Source organism: Sciurus carolinensis, chromosome 3 (genome assembly GCF_902686445.1).
Source record: "Sciurus carolinensis chromosome 3, mSciCar1.2, whole genome shotgun sequence".
Taxonomy (NCBI): domain Eukaryota; kingdom Metazoa; phylum Chordata; class Mammalia; order Rodentia; family Sciuridae; genus Sciurus; species Sciurus carolinensis.
Window position 1 is genome coordinate 178997428 of NC_062215.1, and position 25254 is coordinate 179022681.

Here is a 25254-nt window from a genome sequence, read left to right on the forward strand (position 1 = left end):
TATGCTGCCTTGCAAACATATAAATGAGGGATCAGACCGCCAGGGTGTAGGCAGTAAAGAGTGTGTGTGCAGAATCGTAGCCGGACTGGCATCCCTGCCTCTTGAATGGCTGGCGAGGTCTAATTGGCGTATAACGCCCTATAAATTTATTAGCATGCCACACTTCTCATTGGTGGACCTTCTGCTGTTAAGCACCAGGAAATTACCAATTTTCAGGAGTTAGTCACTCAAGTCGCACTATAACTAGGATTGGAAAAAAATCCACACTGTTCCCGTTATAAATCAGACTTCTGCCCGCACAGCAGCTCTCCTGCTGCGGCTAAGTCCCTGGGATAGGAAGGTTTGGGGTGAGCGGAGCCGCACAGAGGAGACGGGGGTACCAGGAGCCCACCGCCCTCACCCTGCCCGCCTCTCTCCAGCCCTGGGGGAAGCCGCAGTGAGCAGCCTGGGGCTGCAGCTGCACCGGAGCTGGGGCTGGTGGCCCTGGCAGTGCGAGTCCAGGGCTTTGATGTCCTTATGGATACATTCAGCCCTCGGGCACACTGTGTGAAGAGGGCAGATCCACCCTCTTATTTTGAGAGCATAATAGAAATATTCAGGAGCCGGCATAATTATTTCAATTACTTCTCTCTGGTTTTTGAGACACACACTCGAGTCACAAATTAGAAAATAATATTCACATGTTTCTTCTAATTGGTAACAGATTAGAGGCATTTTATCTTCTTAAATAATTTCCAAATGTGCCCCAAAGAGACTGTGAGGCGGGGGGAGCCAGGTGTGGAAAGGCAGGAGGCGGCAGAGGTGCCCTGCGCCGGGACCTCAGGCATGACGAGGGCGGCCGCCAGCCCTGTGGTTCAGATCGTTCCTGTCTGCACGACTTCCCCAAAAGCCAGCGGAGAAGGGACTTTGTGATTTTACTCACCAACCTGTGATTCTAATCCTTGTGGACATATCTGCGGGCCCATCCGCGTGGTGCCTGCACACCATCTCCTTGGTCACGTGCTTCCTACACATTTGCATGCCTGCACTTGTTTTTATGTCCCATCTACTTCCAAAAACAGATGTGCATCATCTCTGCCACTGTCTGGGTCCCGAAGTTCTGGAGCTGTGTGAAGGTGGTGGTTGTCCCCACCCGCCAGGTCTCCAGACACAAGGTTCTTCTAAATCACTGTTTCTTTGTCATAATGGGATTTGGGGTTTTTGTGGTTTTTTTGTGTGTGTTTTTGTTTTTTTGTTTTTATCAGATACTGCTTTTTAAAATTGGTTGCTTCTAATCTGGAAACAAGTTTGGCAATTTTGTATAAAACTAAATGTATTATTTGCACATGACCTAGCAGCTGCACCCTTGGGCATTTTTTCATAGAGCAATAAAAACTTAAGTTTACCCAAAAGCACAGGTACAGACATTTGTAGCAGCTTTTTTTGTAACAACCACACTGGAAACAATGCAGCCGTCCTTCAGCGTGACTGGTTAAACAGTGTGGCGCACCCACGTGCGGATCCTGCTTGGCAGGCAGAAGGAGTATGCGGTCAGCCCCCACAGCAACTCAGATGAGCCTGCAGGGACTTCTGTTAACAGAAAAAAGTCCGCCTCTAAGGACGATGCGCAGATTCCGTTATTTTAGCATTCTTTTATGTGTGGGCACGTGGCACTGGGACCTGAACCCAAGGGTTCCCTACCTCTGATCACATCCCCGGCTCTTTCTGCATTTTATTTTGGGGCAGGGTATCATTCAGTCACCCAGCCTGGCCTGGAACTTGCCATACCCCTGCCTCAGTGGGGCTTACGGTATGCACCCCTGTGTCTGGCTCTGCAGAGTTTCTTTAAACCACGTGTGAATCTACAGTTATATCAAAAAGTTCACCGGAAAGTTTAATTTTACAACGTTATTTTTAAATAAAACAAAGTAGAAGGTGGCTTCAGTGAGAAGAATCAGAGTTGCCTCGGGCGGCTTATCCCAGATGCGGCCAGAGAAGGAACATACTGGTCCTTGAACATTCTTTTGAGCCAGAAAGAAGCATGGAACTGTCGGACCAAAGGGCTGACATGTCAAATAGAAAGAAGAGTCGCCCAGAGGGGCTCCCCCTGACCAGACTTGGGGCAATTTAGGCATCAAAAAAGAATGTCGTTGCTAACAGTTCATGTGGCACATTTTCAAGCATCCGTGAGTCCACAGGGGGACTCCAAGAAGGCAGAGGAACAGCTCTCCTATACAGCAGGAGGGGAGAACTGGAAGGGGCCACCCGCAGCAGGAACGTAGCACGGTGTCAGGCCAGGGACCGTCAGTGAGGCTGCTGTTCTCAAGGTACCAGCCGTGGGTCACACACGAGTCACGGAGCACAGAAGGACCCACAGAGGTTAGGTCCCTGGCCAGTGCTTCCGTCGGGAGCTCAGACTCAGCAGTGGGAGGACTCAGGAGCTGTACCTCCTGATGTGGCAGGAGGGAGACTCGTAGCCCCTCCATAGTGGACTCTGACCCAAATGGAGCCAACCAAACACATTTGGGGGACAATCTATGATAGACTTTGAACTCTTCAATGCCAGTGTGACAGAAGAGCAAGGAGAGGGGTCGGGTCAGGAAGGGACCCTCAGATTCAGGGATGTAAGAGATGGAGTTCCCAGCGTAGCACAGCGTGGGTCCTGCAGGAAAGACAGGCTCAGCTCTTGGGTGTATTCTGGAACCATTTTGAGAAAGTGAATACAGATCACATATCATCGACAACATTGTTGAATTTCAATTTTAAGCTTCTTGCCATTGTAATGTGGGCCATCAAAATGTGGCATGCACCTTCAAAGAATCACATGGTAGTATCTGAGGAAAGGGGAGTATTCGGATTCTGGATTTTGTGAAAAGTTGTAGTAAAATGTGCATAATACAAACTCCCAGCCTTGCCTGCTTTAAAGTTTACCATGCTGTGGCAGTAGGTACATTCCTACCGTGCAGCCATCACCACGTCCCCCTCCAGGACTCCCATCATCCAGCTCCGGCCTGCCCTCCACCCAGCCCCCGCAGTCGCCGCCCTACGTTCTGTTTCTGGAATTGCACCTCTGTGGGGACTTCGGAATCATGCGGTGCTGGTGCTTTTGAGCCTGGCTTATTTCTCGCAGCATAAGGCCCTCCAGCTTCATCTGAGTCGCAGGCTCTTCATTTCCCTCCTTGTGCACAGGGTGAATGGTGTTCTGCTGTGTGTTCGCACCTCGCTTTCTGCATCCGTGCATCTGCCAGTGGGAATGTAGGTGCTTCCGTATTTTAGCTTCTGTGAACATGGAGCCCAAGTATCTATCCAGTTCCCACCTTCGGCTCTGTGGGGCATGGGCACAGAAGTGGGATTGCTAGGTCATAGGCTAATTCTGTGTGGAACTACTTGAAGAACTACCACATTGTTTCCCTAGATTCTGGATTTTTGACACTTTTTTTTTTTTTAAATCAGGGATTGAATCCAGGGTTGCTTAACTCCTCAGCCACATCCCCAGCCCTTTTTATATTTTATTTAGAGATAGGGTCTCACCAAGTTGCTCAGGGCCTCACTAAGTGCTGAGGCTGGGTTTGAACTTGCGATCCTCCTGCCTCAGGCTCCCGAGTAGCTGGGATTACAGGTGTGCGCCACCATGCATAGTGATGCATTTAAGTTAGTATCACCTCTCAGTGAAATCCTTTATTCTAAAAACCTTTCTCAAAGGCTTTCAGACATTCTAGTGCCTAAAGGCACTAGGAAGGTACTTGGGCTCAGGATCCCTCAGCAGTGGGGCATCTTGGGCAGGGCGTCCCTCCAGGGAAAGGGAAGGGAGGTGGGTTATAAATACACTTTGGAAATCTCACTGCATGGTTTGCTTTCAACCGTTTCTCAGAGACTGGTGATGACTTTACCCCAACTGATCCTGGAAATCAACTGGCCTGTCCAGCACCAGCTTGAGAATTTGTGAGCCCCTTGTACAGTAAATAACAAGGAATTCGAGGTGGTGACAGCAGAGAATTAGACCAGGCGGGGCCTGCCCTAAGCGTGGGGCCTCCCTATACCTCTGTAGGGTTGTGCCCCCACAGCATCCCTCAACCAACGGACCCCGAGGGCCTCCTTGGCCTGTCTTGGGATGCCCTCTCCACCGGGAAGCTCAGCAGACAGTTGATTTTGCATTATCAAGACCAGTGACATTGGGCAAGTTAGCCTTGTGTCAACTGTGGAAAATAAAACACCTGACCAGCTTCTGGCTCCTGGTTCCATTGGTTAGAGATTTGGTGATTTTAGTGAAAGACTTTTGCTTTAGCTTGTTAAATAATAATGCTTCCCTTGCTCTAGAGAATTAATTTCTACTAATTAATTCTCACACAGCCCCACCCCCACAGCCACCCTTAGAAGCAGCAACCTAGTGGATATGTGGATTTGAGCCAAGAGTTTTTCACATTTAATATTAGTTGAAAAAGAAAAGCCAGCCGCTGTTTTAGTTGGGTGTTCTCTGAAAGGTGCTGGACTTCAACAAGATTTCGGTTGTCATTAAGTAGAATGGAGTCCCTGCTGGCTGGTGAGGATAGCTGCACCCAGGCCGTCCCCACTGAGGAATGTGCAGGTCAGCTGCAGCCCTACCGGGACCGTTAGGCCCCAGACCACATGTCCCGCCGGCCTCCCGCACATTCCATTTTCATATTGTGGGAAAGTTAAGATGAAATTAATATTGAGTGTTTTCCTGTCTGCGTGTCCCTAGTAACTTTTTTCTCTTAGCTATCTGTAATCCCAGAAGCTCAAGAGGCTGCGGCCGCAGGATTCTAAGTTCAAGGCCAGGCTGGGCAACTTAGCAAAGCCCCGTCTCAGAAAAAAAGGGCCATGGGTGCTCGGGATGCAGCTGTGTGGCAGTGTTCCTGGTTCCAGTCTGCGGTGCCAAGATGAGCAGTTCTTCTTCCCTCATCGCTGTCGTCACACTTAGCAGTTGTGACCAGCCCCTCCCGCTCCCGAGTTCAGTGGAAAACTGCATTAAGAAGATGCTTTGAGTTCAAGGGTCTTATGTCTTCAGAACACGGTGTAACCAAGGATTGCGGTTTGGAAAGCCAGTTGCCAGGTTTTACCAGAAACCTGCTCAGTTTTCCTTGGCTTTCCCAAACGCATTGCCACTTGGTCACCTAAGACCTTCTCTGCATGTGCTGAACGCCCGCTTGGAGAAGTCCCTGGCTGGCTCCCTGCTCTGAGGTCCTTCCCTGGTGTCCCTGCTTTGTGGGGCCGGAGGTGTTTTGGGGCCCTGGGGCACACCCGGGCTCCCATCCATCTTACAGGATCTGGAGGAGGATGGGCCCTTGCTCTCCCCTCCCGTTTATGACGCCCTGTGTTCCAGAGCCGATTCCATCAGCCACTGTTACAGTGAAATTAATTTCCTGTGGTGGGGGCTTCGCTGCCAGGACAGCCGGGAGGGCCGCCGGGTATGGCCAGTTTCACATCACCTTGCGCGTGGTCTGGAACCACCAGGTGGCCTGGCTCCCGCCTGGCACTGACCTCTCAGGATTCATGCTTTCAAATAGCTCTTCACAGTTTTTCCAAGAGTGAAGTAAGGGCCAGGTACTCCACATGGGAATGACATGTATATGTCAGGGAGGTCCACCACGGCCCTGGCCTCTGCGGGACAGCTGCACAGGGTGCTCTTGGTGGGCTGGACCTCGCTGCTGCAGCCTCCTCAGCGGCAGACATTGGAGCTGGCTGCCCCTCCAGCCACCTCACTGCACCTTGTCCCTTCTCTGATTCCCTGAGGGACAGGGCTGAGGGTCAGGCCCGCTGTCAGAACCCTGTCAGAAGCCACAGTAGTGGCCATCTAAAAATAGGGCTGGGGCGACAAAGACTGCTGTGAACGAATGGAGCTTCCTGCGGGTCAGAGCCGGCCATACCATACCCCCTCGCCGGCATCCAGAGGGACAGCTCTGCAGGCTGGTGGGCATGCGGGAAGCTGGCCACCTCCATGGGGGAGACACGGCTCTCCTCCAAGGAAGCCTCGGTGGGGGCTCACCCCACAGCCCAGCAGGAGGGTGCCCTCCACCAAGGCCACACCAACAAGGAAGGACCACAGTGAGTGGTCCAGTGGTCTGAGGGGAAGTATAAAGCCCCCTGCTTTTAAACTTAAGAACAGGGCACCAGTATTCTTGGATCCACATCAGTTTTACATCATAGCCAGACAGGTGCAAGGTGGGTCAGGAGGGTGGCCCGGGACAGTGGAAGGTTCCTTGTGCTCCTCAGTGGCTGTTGCTCCTTGTCCTGGCCTGGCTTCCATAGCGCAGCCCTGGAAGTGGAGGACTGAGGTGCGCCCAGGACATTTCCTGGTCAGGACCCTCCTCCTGGTCCCCGGCATGGCTGCCTCCTGCTGCACCTCACCGGGAGCAGAGAGGGGCTCTGTTGTGTCTCCTCTTTGGAGGGCACTAATCCCTCTCCTGGGCTCCACCCTGACCCAGGCTCCCCAGGCAGGCCTCGTGACCCCCACCCGGGCTGGGGCTTCCTGTGGAATCCCAGGGCCCAGGCCTTCGGCACACAGCACGCCTCGCCTCCGCGCACCATGTCCAGCAGCAGAGCCCATTCTCCCCGTCCTTTGGCCTGCTGACTGGCAGCCTTGGGAGCTGGGCAGCGGGTGTCTGCTGCACCTGTTTTCCATTCTCAACGGACACTAGAAGTCACCCTGGCTGGAACCGAAGGAAGGACCTAAGTTCTCGCAGTTCACATCACAACCCGAAGCCTGCGTGCTTGCGGAGCATGGCCTCAAAGCCTCGGTGGTCCTTTGCCAGCATTTGATGCCAGCAGATGAGCAGCCCCTGGAGGGCACCCGTGAGGTTCGGCAGACCCTGGGCCCCTCCAGGCGGGTGGCTCCAGGGGCCTGAGAATCCAGGAGCCAGAGCGTTCATCCTGCGACTGCCTGAGCGCAGCCTGAGAAAGCAGCTGGTGCCGCGCACGCAGGCGAGGGCGAGGCCAGAGCCGCCTGCAGGGTCTTCTCCACCGTGGCTTGGCGTGGTGTCGCCAGGAGGGTCCGGTGGGTCTTGCAGAAGCAGATTAGGAGCCTGGCCCACGTCTGACTTCAAGCCCGGGACCCAGGAGGGGAGCCCCGAGAGCCCCTGGCCGCCCCCTGCCCCCGACTGCTCATGGCCGGGCACACACCGGGCCCCACGTGGGTGGTCACAGACGACGCGTGGCAGCCCGGCACGTGAGACAGGTTGTAGATTTCTTGTCAAAATGGCAAGCGAGGCTAAGGTGTGCCTCTGCACAGGCCCAGCGAGGGCCAGGCCTGTGTGGCCGCCGGCCTGAGGCCCGGGCCTGGCACTGGCAGGCAGCTCTCCCTCCCCACGGGCAGCAGACCATCTGCGCCATCCTACCTCCATGGCAAGTCTTCCAGACCTCCCGCTTCAGGCAGCAGGCCCTGGACACATCCATCCTCTTTAGAGGGAAACTGAGGCCCAGGAGAGAGCGGGCCTGACCCAGCGCTCCGTGGCTAGCCTGGCTGCCCACAGGGGCCGGGGTCTTTTCCTCTGTGCTGGGAGCACCAAGGGCACTGGCACAGGGTAGATCCCAAGAGGTCTTGGGGTCTGTTCACTCGTCAGCCTGGTGTTTCCTCACCCCGGGGCCATTTGAGGACAGTGGCTGGCCCTTCCTCTCCTTTGTGCCCGCCTTGGCACCTCCAGGTGCAGGTCCACGGGCTGCCCAGACACTCGAGGCGGGGGACCTGGCGTCTGCATTACCAGGCGCACCAGGAGTGTCCTTCAGTGGTTCCCGGGTGGAGGGCAGGACCAGCGAAGCAGGGTGGCAGAGGTACCTGGGACAGCCCAGGCTGCACAGGGCAGCACGGAGTCACAAAGAGCTCCGTGGTGGGACACCAGAGCCCACCACCCTCGCCCTGGGCGACCCGGGCCTGCCCAGTAGTGGAACTCGCAGAAGTAATAAGCCTCATATGGGTGACTTTATTTAATTAATAATGATCCTGTTCCGTTCCTCCGTGCTCATAAAACAGCCTGCAGGTTGGCAGGAACACTCTTGGTATCGATCAGAAGTCAGGCGGGATATTTATTTTTGCTTTGCCTGTGAGTGTAAATCCTCATCGCGCCTCCTGCCCTCCGCATGCGGGATTTACAGTGGCCAGTTCCTTAAAAGCTTTCCGTAATTAAGGGATAAATATCCATCGGTCTTTGTTGGCCGTCCTCAGCCCTGTGGCCTGGCCCTAGCAACGGCCTGGGAGAAGGCATGCGTGAGGAGGGCCGGGCACGGCCGCTTCCCCTGCGGGAGGAAACCCGCCTCTCCAGCGCATTGTTCCGGCCCCCTCTTCCGTGCCTCCCCGCCCCGCTCCTGTTTTGCTGGAGGCAGGAAGCACTTTGGAAATTCCTTACTGCTAGCCGGTTCTTTTCTCTTCTTCCTCCGTCCTTCCTCTCGCGCCTGTCACCTCCTCAGAACCCTGCTCCTCCAGCTCCCTCCTCACCCGGGCATGCCTGCGCCGCACTGCACTTGGCTGCAGAACCTCCCACATCCCGTGGGGGAACAGATGTTTCCAAAAGGAGCAGTGTCCTAAGCGACAGGCGTGCACACACCTTGAGGGCGGAGGTGGTCGAGATCATCAGGTGGCCTGGGCAGCACTTCTCCCAACCCAGCAAGCCTGGCCTGGCCCGAACGATCCCTGGGGACGCGTCTCCTGGGCGGCCACAAGACAGGTCAGCCAGTCGGAAGCTGTGTGATTATCCGTCAAGAACTTTCTTTCTGGGAATCCAGCCATTAACCCTGCGGCCCTTGGCAGCCTGCTGAGCCCTCCCTGCCAGAGCCAGGCACTGACAACAGTTCCTGGTGACTGTCTTCCCAGCTCTCAGGGGCTGAGGAACAAAGAGAGGGCTCCTTGTCCGGGAAGGTGGGAGAGGCCATCTGGCCAGGCATGGCTCCTGCCCACAGCCCCCAGGATGGGCTGCTCTCTGCTCATCACCAGCAGTGAGCTGCCTGTCGGGCGCGCCTGGCACCAGGCACCTCGAACCCCTGCAGTTGGGTCTCCGATACTCGAGTCTCTGCTGCTTCCCTCGCCCTCGCCTCCCCCACACTTAGATTCCCCTTCCTTTCACTCCATAATCATTCCATAAGTGATCGCCATCATTCATCTCTACTCTAAATAATTCTGGTAAGGAAGAGAGTTGGGAGGGGCAGAGGGGCGGCCCTGTGGGTCCCGCTCCCCAGGGGCAGGCGTGGCCCAGGCCTGCGGCGATGGATGGGGTCCCGATGGGTCCAGCAGGTGCCCTAGGCCAGCAGTGAAGTCAGCATTCTAGGTCAGCCAAGGAGGAAGCATGCTGGACTCGCGCCACCCACAGGTGGCCAGGGAGCGCCAGAAGGCGTGAGCTGGGTCTGAGGGAACTGAGGCTCTTCACTGGGAGTCCAGCACCCACAGGCGTGTTGAATGGCGAGACCGGGGTTTGAGGTGGCCAGCGGCAGAAGACGGTGCCATGCGCTGCATTCGAGCCTGCACGTGGCTTCGGCTTTCCCGCCTTGGAGGCAGCAGAGCCCCGAGGAAGGGTTCAGGCAGAGCCACAGGCTCAGCCACTCAGCTGTCACAGCTAGAACCTGAGCAGCGCCCTTCACATCCTCCAAAATGGGGCAGTGGTGGCATCTACTCACCAGGTATCGTCAGAAGTAAACCAGACAGCTGTGCAAAAGGCTCAGCCCAGTGACCGACACATCAGGGACTTTTTGGTGGGGGAGGGTGGTACTGAGACCTGAACCTAGGGGCACTTTACTACTGAGCCACATCCCCAATCTTTTCATTTTTCATTTGGAGACAGTGTCTCACTACGTTGCCTAGGACCTCACTCAGTTACTGAGGGTCTTGCTAAGTTGGTAAGGCTGGCCTCAAACTTGCAATCCTCCTGCCTCAGCCTCCCAAGTATCCGCGATCACAGGTATGTGCCATGGCACCTGCTATATCATAGGTACTTAATGAGCCTTAGTGGGGACCTTCCTGAACAGAGTGCAGCTGGTTTCAGTATGTTACTAGTTACTTCCAGGTAAACTTGGAACAAGCATTCACAGATTCTTCCCCCAAAACCCACCAGCTTAGCTCGAGTAGCGGTGAGAATAGGGTGGAGAGACGGTGCGAATGGGTTGGGGTTGTTACTGCCCTGGTCCTTTGGAGCGGCTGTAACTAAGTGCCTGGGGCTGGGTCACGCTTCAGCAGTAGGAATGCTTTGCTCCAGGCCTGAAGCTCAGACGCCAAGCTCCAGGCAGCAACGGGCTTGGTGTCTGGCGAGGGCCGCCCTCTTCCTGGCAAAGAAGGGGCGGGCAGGCTTCTGGGCCTCGTAGGAAACATCAATCTGCTGCCTTGTGAGTTGGCCACTGCCCTGCGGCCCTCCTCTCAGTACCATGCCCCGTGGGCGGCCAGCATGCAGAGCCTGGCAGCCACCTGCAGCAGTGTCCCCCCTGCCCCCACTCTCTGGGATTCTGGTGATTCCCCTCAGTCACAGTCAGTGATCAAGGACGATCACAGTCAGTCATGCTGTCTCTGTGGCCTTGACAGCGTCACCCCATGGCTGGGCTTGCCCTGGTGTCCTCCATGCCAGGACTGGACCCCATGACCCTGAGGTGGAGCCTGGTCAACCCACGCACAGGTCAGGCCCTGTCTCTGTCCTTGCCTCAGAGGCTCCTGCCACACCACCCTGACCTCACACCCGCCCCAGCCCAGTGCTGATCTCTGCTGGACCCTTGACCCTGACTCACTGCCGAGGTTGCTGCCCTGTATCTGTACAACACCTGGTGTCTGCTCATAGGCCTGGATGTCCCTGCTGTGCCACCCAGGCTGGGAACAGACGTGTCACATCCCCACACACACTGGCTGGCCTCCGCGCTGGTCTCAGGCCTGCACATGGGTCACAAAGCCCTCCTGCTCCCCGACCCCGGCCCTGAGCTGCCCTCCTGGCAGTTGAAGGGACCCTGATGTCCATCTTTTTCCAAAGAAGGGAGCATCTGCCCACCTGGGCACCCAGCCGCCCTCATCACGCTGGCCGCTAGTCCTTAGGGCCAGGCCAGGGCTGCCCTGCGCTCCGTGTAGAACAAGTGCCTAGGCTGCACACGGCTCTCTCCATCCCCAGCACCAAACAAATAAGGTTGGACTGGGAGGCTGGCCTCGGCTGCAAGCCCCATCCCACCTGGGTGGTGTGCAGTGCCTGGGCTTCCTTGGTTCAGGAGAAGAGAAGCTGTCAGCTCCAGACCCTCCCCCCGCCCCTGTCCTGAAGCTGGGACTCCATTTGATCCATCTCACTGAAGCCTCTCCTTGTTGCCATGATTTCCCAAAATGTGGCCACAGCTCATGTGCATGATTTGCATCTGGTACTTGATCTGTTTGTGAAGATGGGTGACATGCTCAGGTCCCTTGAGGAATCCGCTGTCATCAGGAGCAACCCATGAAGCCAGGTGCTATCTGTCCTCGCCCTGGGCACAGTCACGTCGGCTGTGACTGTTGAAGGTGGCACCTGGTCTTCACAGTGCAGCAGTTGACTTGGTGGCAGGTGGGAGGCGTTCAAGGGAGTCACCTTTGGGATGGACACAGGGGGGCTTGACCAAGTCACCACTGCTTAAGGTCGGGGGTGGCGGAGCCACCAGGCTGCAGTGCCAGAGCGTCCGTGTCCAAGCCCAGTGGATCCCCAGATATCCAGAGGGCCCCTGGCTCTGCAGCCCAGCCCGGCCCCCACCCTCACCCTCTGTTCAGTCCTCTGCTTGTTGCCGTCTGGACCGTGGTCCGTGCACAGGCAGCTCCCGACCACAGCCCGAGGGAGGTGGAGAGGCGCCCTCGAGGCTTCACGGGGGGCAGGAAGAGAATACCTGCCGAGGCGCCTCTGAAGGTGTCTCCTGGTCCTTGGGGGATGGGGCGATGTCTGTCTTCTGATGAGCAGGCGCTCAGACCTCTCCCTGGCGCTCGAGTGGCTGATTTATTTAAAGGTGTGTCAGCACCAGGACCAGATGAGGAGCCAGCCCCTCCTCTCTGCTGACGGCAGCTGTGCCAATAACTCATTTTTTAGCTCATTAGCTAACAGAGGCCATGAGCAGTGGTCCTCCAGGGCACGGGAACGCGGCAAGGTGATGGACTGCCGCTCCTGCTCCTGAACTGGCCTTCCCTGGGGAAACGAAGGGTGCCGAGAGACAGGCTGGGGTCCCAGAAGAGCCGGGTGTCCCGGGGCCCGCTGGCCTGTCCACCTGGCAGAGTGCTCTCCCAGGGCGACGGCCGAGAGAGGCGTCCTCATGCGGTCAGCACCTACCCCTCTCTCACCTGTCACCTGCATGGAGGTGGGGCGTGGAGGCTGTGGCTCGGGCGCCCTGTCCAAATGCCACACGCCTGCAGTTTGCCTCTTGTAGTTCTGGAGGCTGGAGGTCCAAGGTCGAGGGCCAGCAGGGTTGGTTTCTGGCCAAGCTCTTGCAGGTGGTGCCTTCTCTGTCCTTACCTAGCTGTTCATGCAGAGAGAGAGCAGGGAGGCCTGGCACCTCTTCCTCTCAGATGGACACCAGACCCAGGGCCTTAGGTCTCCACCTCACGACCTCATTTAGCCGTAACCAGTGCCCTAAAGACCTGAGTCCAGCTCCGGTCCTGCTGGGGTTAGGGCTTCAACGTGCGCACTTAGAGGCGGGGAGCACAGTTCAGTCCATAACATCCGGACACTTTAGACTTCCCGTCTGTGGGCAAAGGCCAGTCACTTGGCCCTGGCAACTCTGACAGGCACAGGGTCGTTTCAGTAACCCAGCGCTCTCACCCCAGTGTCTCTGAGCCCTCCGTACCCACAAGACACCCATGGGCTTGTCAAGGCCCCCGGCCAAGAGCAGCTCACCTCACCATCTGAGCTGTCGAGTCCTGGGGCCCTTGTGTCTGCATGTTTAGTGTGTCTGCGTGTTTGGACCCCTCCAGCAGCAGCAAGGAGCCCCAGCCCTGTGCCACCAGCACCTCAGGGGCACGCAACACCTCACTGAGTGCTCTGTCCCTTAAAGAACACTAGCCACTGTCTTCAGAGGGGCCTCTGGCCAGGACATGGTCCAGAGTGTGATCTCAGACCCAGACCAGTCTGCCTGGGCTAGATATTGCTGGGCCCATTTTACAGATGAGAAAATGAGGGTCCAAGTCTTAGGAAGGTGAGAGCATGCACCACTAAGAAGAAAGCAGGCCCCGGAGCCCGATGTCTCTGTGGCTGGAAACCACAGCCGGGAGCCCAGCGTCCACAGCAGATTCTCCTCCCTCCCTGTGCTCTGGAGAAGGTGCACAGTTTCCTTGCCTGGGCCACATTTGTGCTAACCAGGCTTCAACTGCTAACAGAAATCGTGTTGGAGAGACAGGAAGCCACAGCCGGCTCCCTTAGCTCCCTGAAAGGCCACCTCCAGCCGTCTGGAAAGATGCTGGGATATCACAGTCCCAAGGGCCTGTGTTCGAAAGAGCCCACAACGTCTCCCGAAGGGCCGTGATTACCTGCCACAATTAGAGCCACGCGCTGAGCAGATCTGGGACGTCCTGAGCGGAGGGGGAAGGGCCAGGAGGACTGAGCCCCTGTTTGGTTGAGTTCCAGGTTCAAGCTGCTGTCAGAGGCAGCACCTGCTGAGCCGTGCAGCCCCGGGAGCCGGGCCCTCTTCCCGCTTCAGGCACACTACGCTGCGGCCTTTCTCTTAAAGAAGGCTCCCGAACCCCGCTTCACTCTGCATCCAGAGGGCACCGGTTTTAAGGCAGTGACAGCTCATCCCACCTGCGCCGCTGTCCGTGAATGCCCTGGAGCTTCCCGTGGTGGCCCCATTGGAGGGCAGGAGAGCGGGTGGCTGCCGTCCTCAGAGCATCCAGACCCCAGCAAGGGGGCCAGAGCTGGGGTATTTGAATATTAAAAAGAACATTTAATAACTGCAGTCGGGACTGGAGTTCCCCCGTTAAGTTCTCCGCTCACCCTGGATGACTTGGCAGTGACTATTAAAACCAATCGGAGCAGAATAACACGGTCTGGTTTTATGCCTGCCGAAAAAATGAGAGTTAGCAAATTGGAACGCGGAGATCTGGACGTATCCCACGCCATTATCCCTTTCCATTTAACTCACGTTTTGCTCTTTCTCTTTTGTGATTTATGAAATGCATCAACAAATGTTTAACATAAGTGAGGTTTTTAAGATAATTTCAAAACCACTGGGGTTTTTTGTCTCCTCTCCGTTACCGGAATTTCCGGACACAGTCTCGCTTTTGTACCTGGTCTCTGCCCAGGTGGAGCGCAGGTCACCCTACCAGCCAGTGTTTGTCCTGGAAATCTCAGAATGAAAGAGTCAGGGGTCACCCTGGGGTCACCCGCATGTACCAGGAAGTGAAGCGGAACTAATCCAGGTTTACTCCTGGAAGCCTCTGTTTGCCTAAGTACTTACAGGCAGCCCAGGGCTACCCGACCCTGGATCGGGTGCACAGTGTCAACAGGGCTCAAGGTGTAAGCAGGCCTTTCTTCTGGACGTCCTGAGTGAGCCTGTGGTGGAAGGAGGGCCGGAAGGCCCTAGCGGTTCCCGACAGCCGGGGGCGGTGTTCCCTGGCGATGCCCCGATGCCCCAAGAGCACCTGGCCACATCCTGGGGAGCTTCCCTGGCTGTGCTCCGGGCGCTGGGCTTTTCCGTCCATCTTCATCACCCTCGTCAGGAAGCGGCAAGGACCGCGGAGCACCCTCACCGGGGCTGCTCGCAAGATGGCATGCTGCTGCGTTTAGGAGTTTTGTCCTCCCCCTTGTTTCTCACCGAGTTTTCTGTCTCTTACGTCTTTTGTTTGCCTGAGAAACCAACCCCAACCCAGACCCTTCCCTCTGGCCAGTGCACGTGCCTGGCTGCCGGGCTCTCCTTGCTCTGGCTTCTCTCCCCACCCTGCCCCACCTTTTCCTCAGCCTCCCCAGCCATTTCCCAGGCAGGGTCCCAGGCCCTCTGGACCGTGAAACCCCCCCCGGAGAGCTCAGTCCCACCAGGCTGCGGGGCAGCCAGGGACCCGCTGCGCTCCTCGTCCTCTCCCACTCCAACCCTGCCAGGCCTCCCAGCTTCCCCTGTCCTTGCCCCTGGCTCGGCTCCCGTTGCAGGAAGCCACCTGCCTGCTTCCTAGGCCAGGCCCTGGGATACCGTCCCTCGGAAAACCCAGCTGTGCTTAGTCATGTAAGGACTCCTGGGCTTCCTGCCTCCTCGCCAAGCCTGTCCTGAGTCTGAATAGATCACATCCTGCGCACAAGTCACCAGCTTAGTCTCTGCTTTTAACCCTCCCCATTGACCTCTGCCCTTACGGGGAGTGGGCCCCAGTCATTGGCCCTCACGATGTGCCATGTAGGAAGAACCAGCCTGCCCAGGATCAGCCCTGAGCGAGAGTGGACTCCCCGGGCCCAGTGCCACTGTGCACAGTTGAAACTGAGTCGGGCTGGGAAGACACCTGGCCGGAGCCCAGGGAGGGACAGCAGTGGGCTGCTCCTCCTGGGGCGCCCAGGCTGTGTGGGCACTCCCCAGGGCCTCCCAACACTGGAGACCCTGCAGGAGACCCGTAGAGTAAGGGCACACTGGTACCTTTCAAGGTCACAGCTGCAGCACTAAAATCAAAGCGCTCAAGTGGGCGTGTCCAGGCCCGACTCTCACTCCGAGGGCGGCACAGGCCCTGCAGGCCTAGGGGGCTCAGGTGGAGCCAGGGAACTCGTGCTCCTATTAAGCTGGCCAGGTGGTGGATGCACAGGGTGGGCACCACTTTGGGAACCGTAGATAAGCCCGCGCCCGCCCCTGCCTGCCCCTGCCACGCTGCCTGACCCTTCTGCCTCCCGGCCCGGCAGGACGGGGCTGCAGGTGGTCCTGCCTGGCCGTGATCTCGCCGTCTGTGGCTCTTGCAGGGAGGAGAAGGAGCGGTGGATCCGGGCCAAGTACGAGCAGAAGCTCTTCCTGGCCCCGCTGCCCTGCACCGAGCTGTCGCTGGGCCAGCACCTGCTGCGAGCCACGGCTGACGAGGACCTGCGGACAGTCATCCTGCTGCTGGCACACGGCTCCCGGGAGGAGGTGAACGAGACCTGCGGGGAGGGAGACGGCCGCACGGCGCTGCACCTGGCCTGCCGCAAGGGCAACGTGGTCCTGGCACAGCTGCTGATCTGGGTAGGTGGCTGGCACGCCCGCCCCGTGCCGGGCTCTCGGCACCCTGCTCTTCCTCCGGCCTCTGTCCGGTGTGAAAATGGAACCGAATCCTAAGAGGGAACTTGGCTGAAGTGTGGTGGCCCTGCCCTCTGGACTCACCTGTGTGAGGGTGGGCGCCAGGAGGCACCGGCTGCACGAGGGAGCAGCCGGCTGGGGTGTGGCTCAGCCAGGCGCTTGCCGTGGGCGCGTGGCGGGGCAGCGGAGCCCATGGGATGCCCTCCGTGGGCGTCTCGGGGTAGCACCTGCTGGTTTCTGGAGGTTCGTCCCAAGATGGCCCCTCAGTCAAGCATGGTGGCCGTGGCCCCTTTTTCACTTCCATCCTGTTTGGGGACCAGGGAAGCCTACACTCCATGGCTCACGGGCCTGTCCCATGGCCAAACCCCGGGTGTTTTCATTCACAACACACAAGTGCTAGGCCCCTAGCCCTGCGGCCTGAGGAGGTGGAGTTCGTCCAAGGGCTTCCTCTGGAATATTCTCAGTGCGTTGTACTTGGAAACGTTTCTTCGTTCATGTGGAAGCTCGAGTGCCACGTGTGATCCTGCCCTGCCTGTGGCCCCCGCAGCTGCCAGGGCATCTGGCCAGAGTCCCTGGGGTGGGAGGAGATGGGTATGCCACAGCGGGGACACTGCCCCGAGGAGGGGCACTTGCTGGGGCTCCTCTGCCTCCACCCAGGCGGCGGTGCAGCTCAGTCCCACCGCCGAGGAGCAGGGCAGCTTTCCGCGTGGCTTTAGTTATTTTTTGATGGCCACAATCGGAGAATTAGAGCAGACACACAGATGCTAAATCAAAAATCAGTCAAACATTTAGCCTCACTCTGGCCCAGTAGTAATACCAGCGATTTAATGCAAATTAGAAAGCAGTTGTTTCCAGTTTGCTGGGGCTGCAGCAGCAAAATGCCAGGCACCCGGTGGCGGACACGGCCCACACCTTTTCTTGTAGCTCTGGAGGCTGGAAGCCCAGGACCAGGTGTCCCGCGGCCTGCCGCCTTGCTGTGTCCTCACGTGGCCACTCCTCTGTGGGCAGGCACACCCGGCATGTCCTGCTTTTCCTAGAGGACACCAGTCACACTGGACTGGGGGGTGGGACTCCAACTCAGCAGTGACAGGCACACGCTTCAGCCCGTCCCAGCATACGCCGCTTTCCCCCTCGAGTTGCCCAGCAGGCCATCAATGGCCCTGCTTCTCGCTGCTGTGACCTGGCAGAGGTGGCAGAACACCTTTCTCATGAGCAGCAGGCCTAAGAATGTTGCGTGTGAAGGCGGGATTTCCCCTCCTCGCCTTCTCTCTGATGGTCACGGACCCCGTGAAGGTCGCAAAACATGCATGCACACCACAGTTCCGTTTCCTCCACCAGCGACAGCTTTCGAGCAAAATGTGTACCAGCTGTGGAATAGGGAGTGGAGCCTACGGCACGGCGCCTCATGAGCCTGCCTGGGAGTGCTTCTTAATGATGCAAGAAAGTGGTCACACCCAGTGTCAAGTGAAAAAGAGAAGCACGGAGTGTTCGTGTGGTCCACCCTCAGTCACGCCTTGTGCACTTAGGTTCAAGGAACCCTGGAGTAAGCACACTGAAGTCTCAGCATAGGTGATTCCGAGTGGCCAGGTCTCAGGTGACGTTTCCCTGTGTTCTTAATGTGTCACTTGTGTATTTTCTGCAATGAAAATGAATTGCCTCTGAGATGTTTCTAAAGTGATTATTTTTTCATTTATAATTGGAAAGTCAAGGAGAGACAGTGGAATTGAAGTTTGCCCTGGCCCACTAGTGTCGTGGGAAAGGAGGGCTCTGGCTGGGAGAGGCGCTCCTGAGAAGGTGCTGGCTGCAGCCAGCGGCCGCGGACCTGGGTCCTGCCGGCTCCCGGCCGGGTCGCCTAGCTGGTTCCCCTGTGCAGGGCTGGGGAAGGCGTCGCTGCCCCGCCTGTTCTCTGGTCCCGGTGGCACTGACGGGCTCTCTGTTGCCTCTGCAGTACGGGGTGGACGTCCTGGCCCGCGACGCCCACGGAAACACGGCGCTGGCCTATGCCCGGCAGGCGCCCAGCCAGGAGTGCGCGGAGGTTCTGCTGCAGTACGGCTGCCCCGACGAGCGCTGCGTGCTCATGGCCACCCCCAACCTGTCCCGCAAGAACAGCAACCGCAACAACAGCAGCGGGAGGGTGCCCAGCATCATCTGAGGGCCACGCCAGCCCCACTCCGGCCGCCTCGCCACCCACTCTTGGAAGTCACAGCACGTGAGTCCCTCACGTCCCCTCCCTCTTCCTGGTGGTCACCTCCCGCCCACGCACCCCCAGCAACCTCCAAACCTGGACGTCCTCGAGGGTGGAAGAAGAGGCCAGGAGGCTGCAGAGGCGGTTCCTTTCCACGCGCTCCTGAGGCAGCCCAGGAGAGACCATGGGCCTCGGCTCCTTGCTGATAGCACACGGCGCGGGCCACCTGCCCTGGTGGCCTGTGGACAGAGCGGGGCACGGGGACAAGGGCCAGGAGGGAGGGGGTGGGAGGTGAGGAGCGGGGAGAAGGGGCAACTCCCTTAACTGGCAGTTAAGCACATCAGTACATTTCACCTCTACCAAACGGAGCGCTTGGATTTCATCTCTTCTCCGAGGAGCTTGACGGCATAAATCAGGAGCAAGCCCAGAGTTTGTCAGGTCTGAAGCCCCTATGATGGTATGTGTCAAATCAGTTGTAGCTAATCTGTCCAGGGAGAATACTGGCTTCATTACGCTTGTATAGTTGAGTTCTTCCAGCATTACCGCTGTTTAATAGGACATGATTACTCATCACCGAGGAGAGAGCACATTAGCCGAGGAGGTAGGCAGCCGCACGCTCCGGTGATTGCCGCGATGTGATTGCGATACTCCGGGACGCGGCGCATTATCCCGGGCATGTTCTCCGAGTCCTCGGAGCCCTCCTTTCTAAATTCACTGTCATAATTTAGTATCTGTTTAATTTTTCAGTCCAAAGAGAGGAAATCAGTTGCTGAGTATTATTTGACTGCAGTCTCCTTGGTGCAAAAACAAAATGGAAAAAATAAATAAGAATAACTTGGAAATTCAAAAGGAAACAGCCAGCGCGGCTGACAGCAGTTTCTTGAGTGTTTGGTAACTAAGCAAATACACAAAAGGCTATTTTTTTTTTCTCTGAAAGTGAGAGAGATTTTCTGTCCTTTGGCCAAGGTGGATGCAGTGGGCCTCGGTCACTCCCGGGCCGCGTGGCCTGCCTTACCCAGGCTTCTGTCTTAGGTCCTTAGATAAGATGTGTGAAAATCTATTTGAATAAAAGAAGTTCATAAATATGCATTGATTTTTGTACAGACAAATGGCACCTCTGTTAATTTATAAATTGAACTGGATGTGAACTAATAACGTGCAACTAGTTGAGATAAGAGGGTTACAGATCATTGTACATGGAAAATATTCCCAGCAGTAAACACTTCCATTAAAGTGATATACAGCCTTTAAAAAGGAACATATCAAAATAAGACAGTGGTACAATTTGCTTATTAAAATCGGGAAAGGGAAGAAAAAAAAGACACTGGATCAGATTGTATTAGGAAGGGGTGAAGGAGCGTGACTTCTTGGAAGGCATGACGTAGATCTGAGACCACTTTTGCCAACCAAGAGCGGGCAAAGGATTTTCTGAACCCCAGACCTGGTATGTGGCAAAGGCGCCTGGGGAGCAGCTGCCCATGGTGCCGGCACGGCCCAGCTCCCGAGAACCGCGGTCAGCATGGCTCGGGCCCTCCCGGTACTGCTGGTTTGCCATCACAGGGGTGCGGGTGGCCTCGGACTCCGCCCCTTCAGCGTGGTGGTCAAGGACAGAAAAGCAAATCACGATGCACCTTAGTTACGAGGAAAGGGGCAGCTCTGCCCAGAGCCCTAGGGCCGCATGGCAGGAATCGAGGTCGTCACGTGGAGAGCCGGGGCTCTGAGCTGACGCAGCACAGGAAGGCAAAGCCACGTTCGCCCAGCAGCCTCCGGAGAAGTTCCTTGCTCTCATATATTAAACCTTATATTTTGTAAAAGTTTTTCCTCTTCTTTCACTTTTTAAAAAAAAAATTAAAGTAGCTGGGGGAGAATAAAGCTTTACACAGAATTTATATGTGGGTAAGTGTTTCACGGAGATTTCTAATGTTAATTAAGCTCAGAGGAACTGACCAGTATCCAGAACTGTCACAGGTGCAGAAAGCCACAGTTCCGAGGACCTCGACCGCTGTTCTATAACCCCTCCATTTGGCTTCTAAGTCTGTGTTTCATCACTGTGTAGTTATTTTAAATGTGAATAGAGAAAAAAATGTCATTGCCTATTTTTGCAGCTACGTTAGCATCCAGTCCCGCTCTGCACATCCCCCCTTGCAGACTTCTGTAGACACAGATAGGACATAACCGAAACTCCTAGGCCATCTCATTGTAGTTGATTCCCACTCTAGGAATGCTTATCATAGTGGAACCTTCTTTTGAAAAGAAACGGAAGTCCCCGTAAGGCTTCTCTTGGGATGCACATGAGCGTGTACATACTATATGTGTTTATAATATCATATTCTCCCAAATGACTTCTTGTCTCACTCCACCTTCCACAGCCCGAGTGCTGGGACCATCCCCTCCCACCCTCCTGCCACTCCCTGCCATGTGTGACCGCAATGCCCTGCCAAGGCTGCTGGCTTTCTGGAGCCCATGCTTTGGCGATAGAAGGAAAAGCTGCAGCGGGGTTTCCAGGATTTCTTTCCCTTTAAAGGGGAGTGGTGGCTTCTGTTCAGGTTCCAGCGTCAGACCCGGGTCCTTTCTTTGCTCCCATTTCAAAGCTCACCAACACAGGTCTGGATGAAGCAGGGGGCAGGGCCAGTGTTAGGAATGAACAGTATGGAAGGGGCTGGACCTGCAGAGTTCATGTCCACCCCTGAAGTGACGGTGACATGAGTAGCCACCACTGCAGAGTCCACATGACCTTTCTGTTCCAAGTGGAACTCCCTGAGCGAGCACCAGCTGGGAGGGCCCAAGGAGCAGTCCACGCGCCTGGGGTCTAGCTGGCAGCACCACAGCGTGGCCTGGTGGTCACTACCGGGGACGTGGGAGGCACAGAGCTGGCCAGAGTTCTTCAGTAGCCAGGGGAACCTGCAGGGGAAGGGGCTACAACTCTGACCAGGGCGAGCAGACCTCAGGTGTGGGGGAGGGGAGGGCACCAAGCATCCCAGTAATGCCCCAGGAGCTGGGCAGCTCGGGAGGAAGGGAGAGACAGGTTCATGAGTCTTTGGTCCCAAAAAGGTGCAGTGTCCTATAGGTGCAGGGCAAACGGTGTTTATGTGGCCCTGAAAGGCAGGAGAGAGCGGGCTCTTACTGAATTCCTTTTTTTTTTTTGGTGCTGCGGGTGGAAGCCAGGGCCACACGCATGGTCCACACACTCGGTCACTGAGCTTCACCACCAGCCAGTCACTCTTGCTCTGGGTGCCGACACGGGCACATTCTCTGCAGGCCACCGTCTGGGCGGAGCGGCCTCTTGGACTCAGCACGGGTCCCTGTGTGCGAGCTCCCTCTGCCGAGTTCTTCCCAGCCTGATGAGGCCTGTTGGCATCTGTCCTCTGCCGCGCGGCGTGGACGTCCTCTGGCACCGCACGTGTGCACGCGTTCCCCGCCTCCGCGCCCGGGCTGTTACTGACGTCACTGGAAGAATGTGGTCTGCTGAGAAAGAGCCCTGTCACGCACGTCCCCAGAGGACGCGGGCAGCCTTAGGCAGGCGCCCGGCCTCCAGCTCTGTCCTCACCTGCGGAACTTGCAGGGCGCGGGGAGGTTTCCACCCAGCAGGGGAAACGCCAGCTCACACCTGGCAGAGGGTGATGCTCAGGAATTGGGAGCATTTGTCAGGAACAGAAATGAAGTCAGCACGCACCTGGACACCTGCCCCCAGCTGGCACCATGTCCTCATGCCAGTGTCCTGGGAGGTGGCCGTGGCACAGGGGAGAGGCAAGGTGCCTCTGCTGAGCCCAGGTGCTCTTCCGTGGGCCCTTGAGTGTCGACAGAAGTCCCTGGACCCTGCCCACTCCCACCTCCTCGCCCCCACTGGTTGGAACGTTGCTCGTTCTCCTGGTGGTGGTCTCTAGAGGAGGGGACCGAGCGTCGCCCCATGCCGTCCACACGTGCCGCCTCAGGCAAAGCCACCCTTCTCCCTCCCACGCCCTCCTGGTGGCATTGGCTGGTGCTTGCGCGGTGCCCTTTCCTCCTCCCTGCCAGGATCAGTGCTCGCTGGCGGCACCCTGGGCTGGCTGAGTGCCCTTAGGCCCCGCCACCCCTGACCCCCAAGGTGGGCTTGTGTAAGTGGAGGGCAGGCGTCCAGCTCACTGACGTGCCCACCTTCCCTGCCAAGGCCCCAGTCAGCTTGGGTCTGAACCTGGTGAAAGGGGACTCCGCAGCCCCTGCCCAAGCCGTGTCCTTGGTGCCAGGGGTCCCACCCTCCCGTCCTGCAGTTAGGGTGTTCCGGGAACCGAGGGGAATCCGCCTCCTGGGGCAGCCCAAGCCTGGCCTCGGTGGAACTTCTCCCCAGCGGAGGTGAGACAGGGCTCGGGGTAGAGGGGCTGGGAAGGCCGGGCCCTGGCCCCCCGCGGCTCCCCCACCCCATCTGCTCTGCTTCCATCCCTCTCACCCCACAAGGTCGCTGAGACTTTCCTGGAACTCCCCGAGTTGTATTTATGGCCTTCGAGCAAACAGATTGAAAAGCAGTCAGGAAGGAGTTCGGTAGAAATATGCGGGGACACATCTTTCCTTCAAAGGGAACAGAATTTATCTCCACCACCCTCTCGGACTCGGGCTTCTCACATCCTAAAGTCACATCCGAGGTGATTTCCACCCTCCTCCCTCACCAGAAAGCTAAGCCAGGCCTGTGCGTCCTTCGAGCATGTCACCTGGGTCCCTAAGCAGCCCCACTGGGCCTGGCTCCCTTGCCCAGGTGTGGTGCTGGCATGCAGCATGGCAGGGGACCCCTGGGCCCTGCTGCACCTCCAGTTGGCCCCTCTTTTGCTTTGCGCCCTGCTTGGGTGGGTACTTGTCACTCAAGCATCTAAATTAGAACTTCTTCCAGTTCTGCTGGGGGTGGGGGTGGGGCTGGCTACTCCAGGTAGGTGAACTGCCAAGCCGCAGCCCTCGGACTCACTCCCGCCACTGCCGGGAGGTGACCAGCTGGACCTCAGACGTCCCTGACTAGAGAAGTCAGGCATCAGGGCCCACGTCATACTACATGGGGCAAAGATGCCATTTAACAACTTAAACCTTAGTACCTTCCCTTTAGAGAAGCAACCCCGCCTCAAAATTTAAAAAAATCTTAACAGATTCCCTGTGTAGGTTGTAAGTGCTGCTGTTTGAATGTGGGTTTGCAGCCTGTCAGAGTTGAAGTTAGAGGTCATTGTTCTACATGGATTCTCCTGGAAAGGGATTCTGTAAGACAAGTCTTGGTCCGAGGGTTTTAAGAGCTGGTTTAGGAGTCTCATCACGGTGACCTCCCACCTGCCGCAGCCCAGCAAAGGATTCTTGGCAGCTTGCCCCCCGTGGTCCATCACCAGGTCTGATTTTGGCTTGGGGTTTGCCCCCGTCTGGGGACCTCCTCCCACCCAGTCCTGGGGTCTGGGGGTGGGCACCCAGCACTCAGCTGCCAGGGGTCCAAGGCAGGTGCCTCCCAAGTGAGAGCAAGGCTGGCTCGGGGCTGTTTGTCCGGGTGCACTGGGGGTGTCAGATGCAGGTGGAAGAAGGGACCAAGAGGCGGAGGGCGAGGGGCAGCCGGAGCCCCTGAGTGCACCAGCCGCTGGCAGCAGCACCCGGTCATGTTACCCCGTCTCCCCAGTGCCGGGTGGCACCTGCAGCAGCCCTGAGAGCACTGTCAGTCGACTGTGGATCCCTCAGAGGACTCGTGCCACCTTCCCACCAGTGTAGCCCGGCACACGGGGATCTTGGCCTGGTGCATACACTGACCAGGCAGCCCGCTGCCCTCCGCTCAGGGACTGGCCAAAGGGTCTGCCTGCTGGTGGGTCATCAGGGTGGGGAACAGAGAGGACCAAAGTGCCGTGAGCTGGGTCCAGTTCAGGCGGCCAGTGCTCACGCCCTGCTCACCTCTGCCAGGACGCCAGCAGGGTCCAGGCCGCCCGAGATGGGCAGGCAGTGGTTAGACCTGCTCCATAGTGTTGGCGGGAAAGGCCTTGATGTGGGGGAGTCCCAGGGCCGTGGTCTCCCTCACTGCAGCCTCAGACCCGGCCTGCAGAGGGGACAGCCCAGAGGTGGCCACGGCCACCCTGGGGGGCGCCTCCTCCATCCCACCCGCCTGCCCTGGTCCTCATCTTGCCTGGAGCAGACCCAAGGTGACATGGCGGCTGGTTTCCGGGTGGGAACAGGCCAGGTGGCACCTCAGCCCCTTTTGTTGCTGGCTTCTGGCCTGTAAAGAGCCGAGCGTAGCGATGGAAGGGTGGCAGGTCCCCCCGAGACGGGTCGTTTGGGTTGTTTTTATATTACCTCATTCGGCAACTTCATGTTTCACAACGGCTCAACGACGCTTTATTTATATTGTTTGTACTGTAATTAAAACCATTGACAGACATTTCACTTTGCTTGTTATTTCATATGATCTCGTTTGGATTAAATATGCCAGTTTGTATTTTCCTGCCTTGGGATTTTTTTGTGTCAGCTGTACAGTATTCTAAGGGGAAAAGAAAAAGAAAGCTGTGTAAAGTAACGGAGAGGCGGCTATAGTGTAGAGGCCTCTTTCTAATAAAGAAATGAAAATATGTCTACGCTGCTTCCGTGGAGTGTGTGTGTGTGTGTGTGTGTGTGTGTGTGTGTGTGTTTGCTGTTGGGCATTTGTCACAACTAATTGGGTTTCCGCTCCAGGGAAGGTGTGTCACAGAGGAGGGCTTGGACCGCCTGAGAGAGGGACGGCCTGGGCCGGCCACCTGCCTGAGGGATTTGGCCCCGCGCGCTGCAGCGTGGAAGGGAGAGGCCTGGTTGCGTCATTTCATTCTCAGGACAGAAGCTCCCCGAAGGCATGGTTTCCCTGGCCAGCACGTCTGACTGGACCCAGACAGTCCAGGTGCCTCAGCTGTGTCCTTGTACTGTCCCAGACCACCACTTAAAATGGCAGGGATGTAGCAGGCAGCTAGGAAACAGCACCAGGCCAGGCT

The 25254-nt window shown here is 57.1% G+C and overlaps 1 protein-coding gene across 8 annotated transcripts in view; it reads left to right on the top strand.

Annotated features, from left to right (window-relative positions):
- The window catches only part of Agap1 (ArfGAP with GTPase domain, ankyrin repeat and PH domain 1), a 480841-nt gene extending 456110 nt beyond the window's left edge, over window positions 1-24731 (top strand). For all 8 annotated transcript variants that reach the window (XM_047543038.1, XM_047543039.1, XM_047543040.1 and 5 more), the window contains 2 exons: window positions 15819-16074; window positions 18077-24731. In XM_047543038.1, coding sequence (XP_047398994.1) covers window positions 15819-16074; window positions 18077-18280 — 460 coding nt within the window. In that variant the 3' untranslated portion in view covers window positions 18281-24731. The remainder of the gene's footprint in view (window positions 1-15818; window positions 16075-18076) is intronic.
- The last annotated feature ends 523 nt before the right edge of the window (window positions 24732-25254 follow it).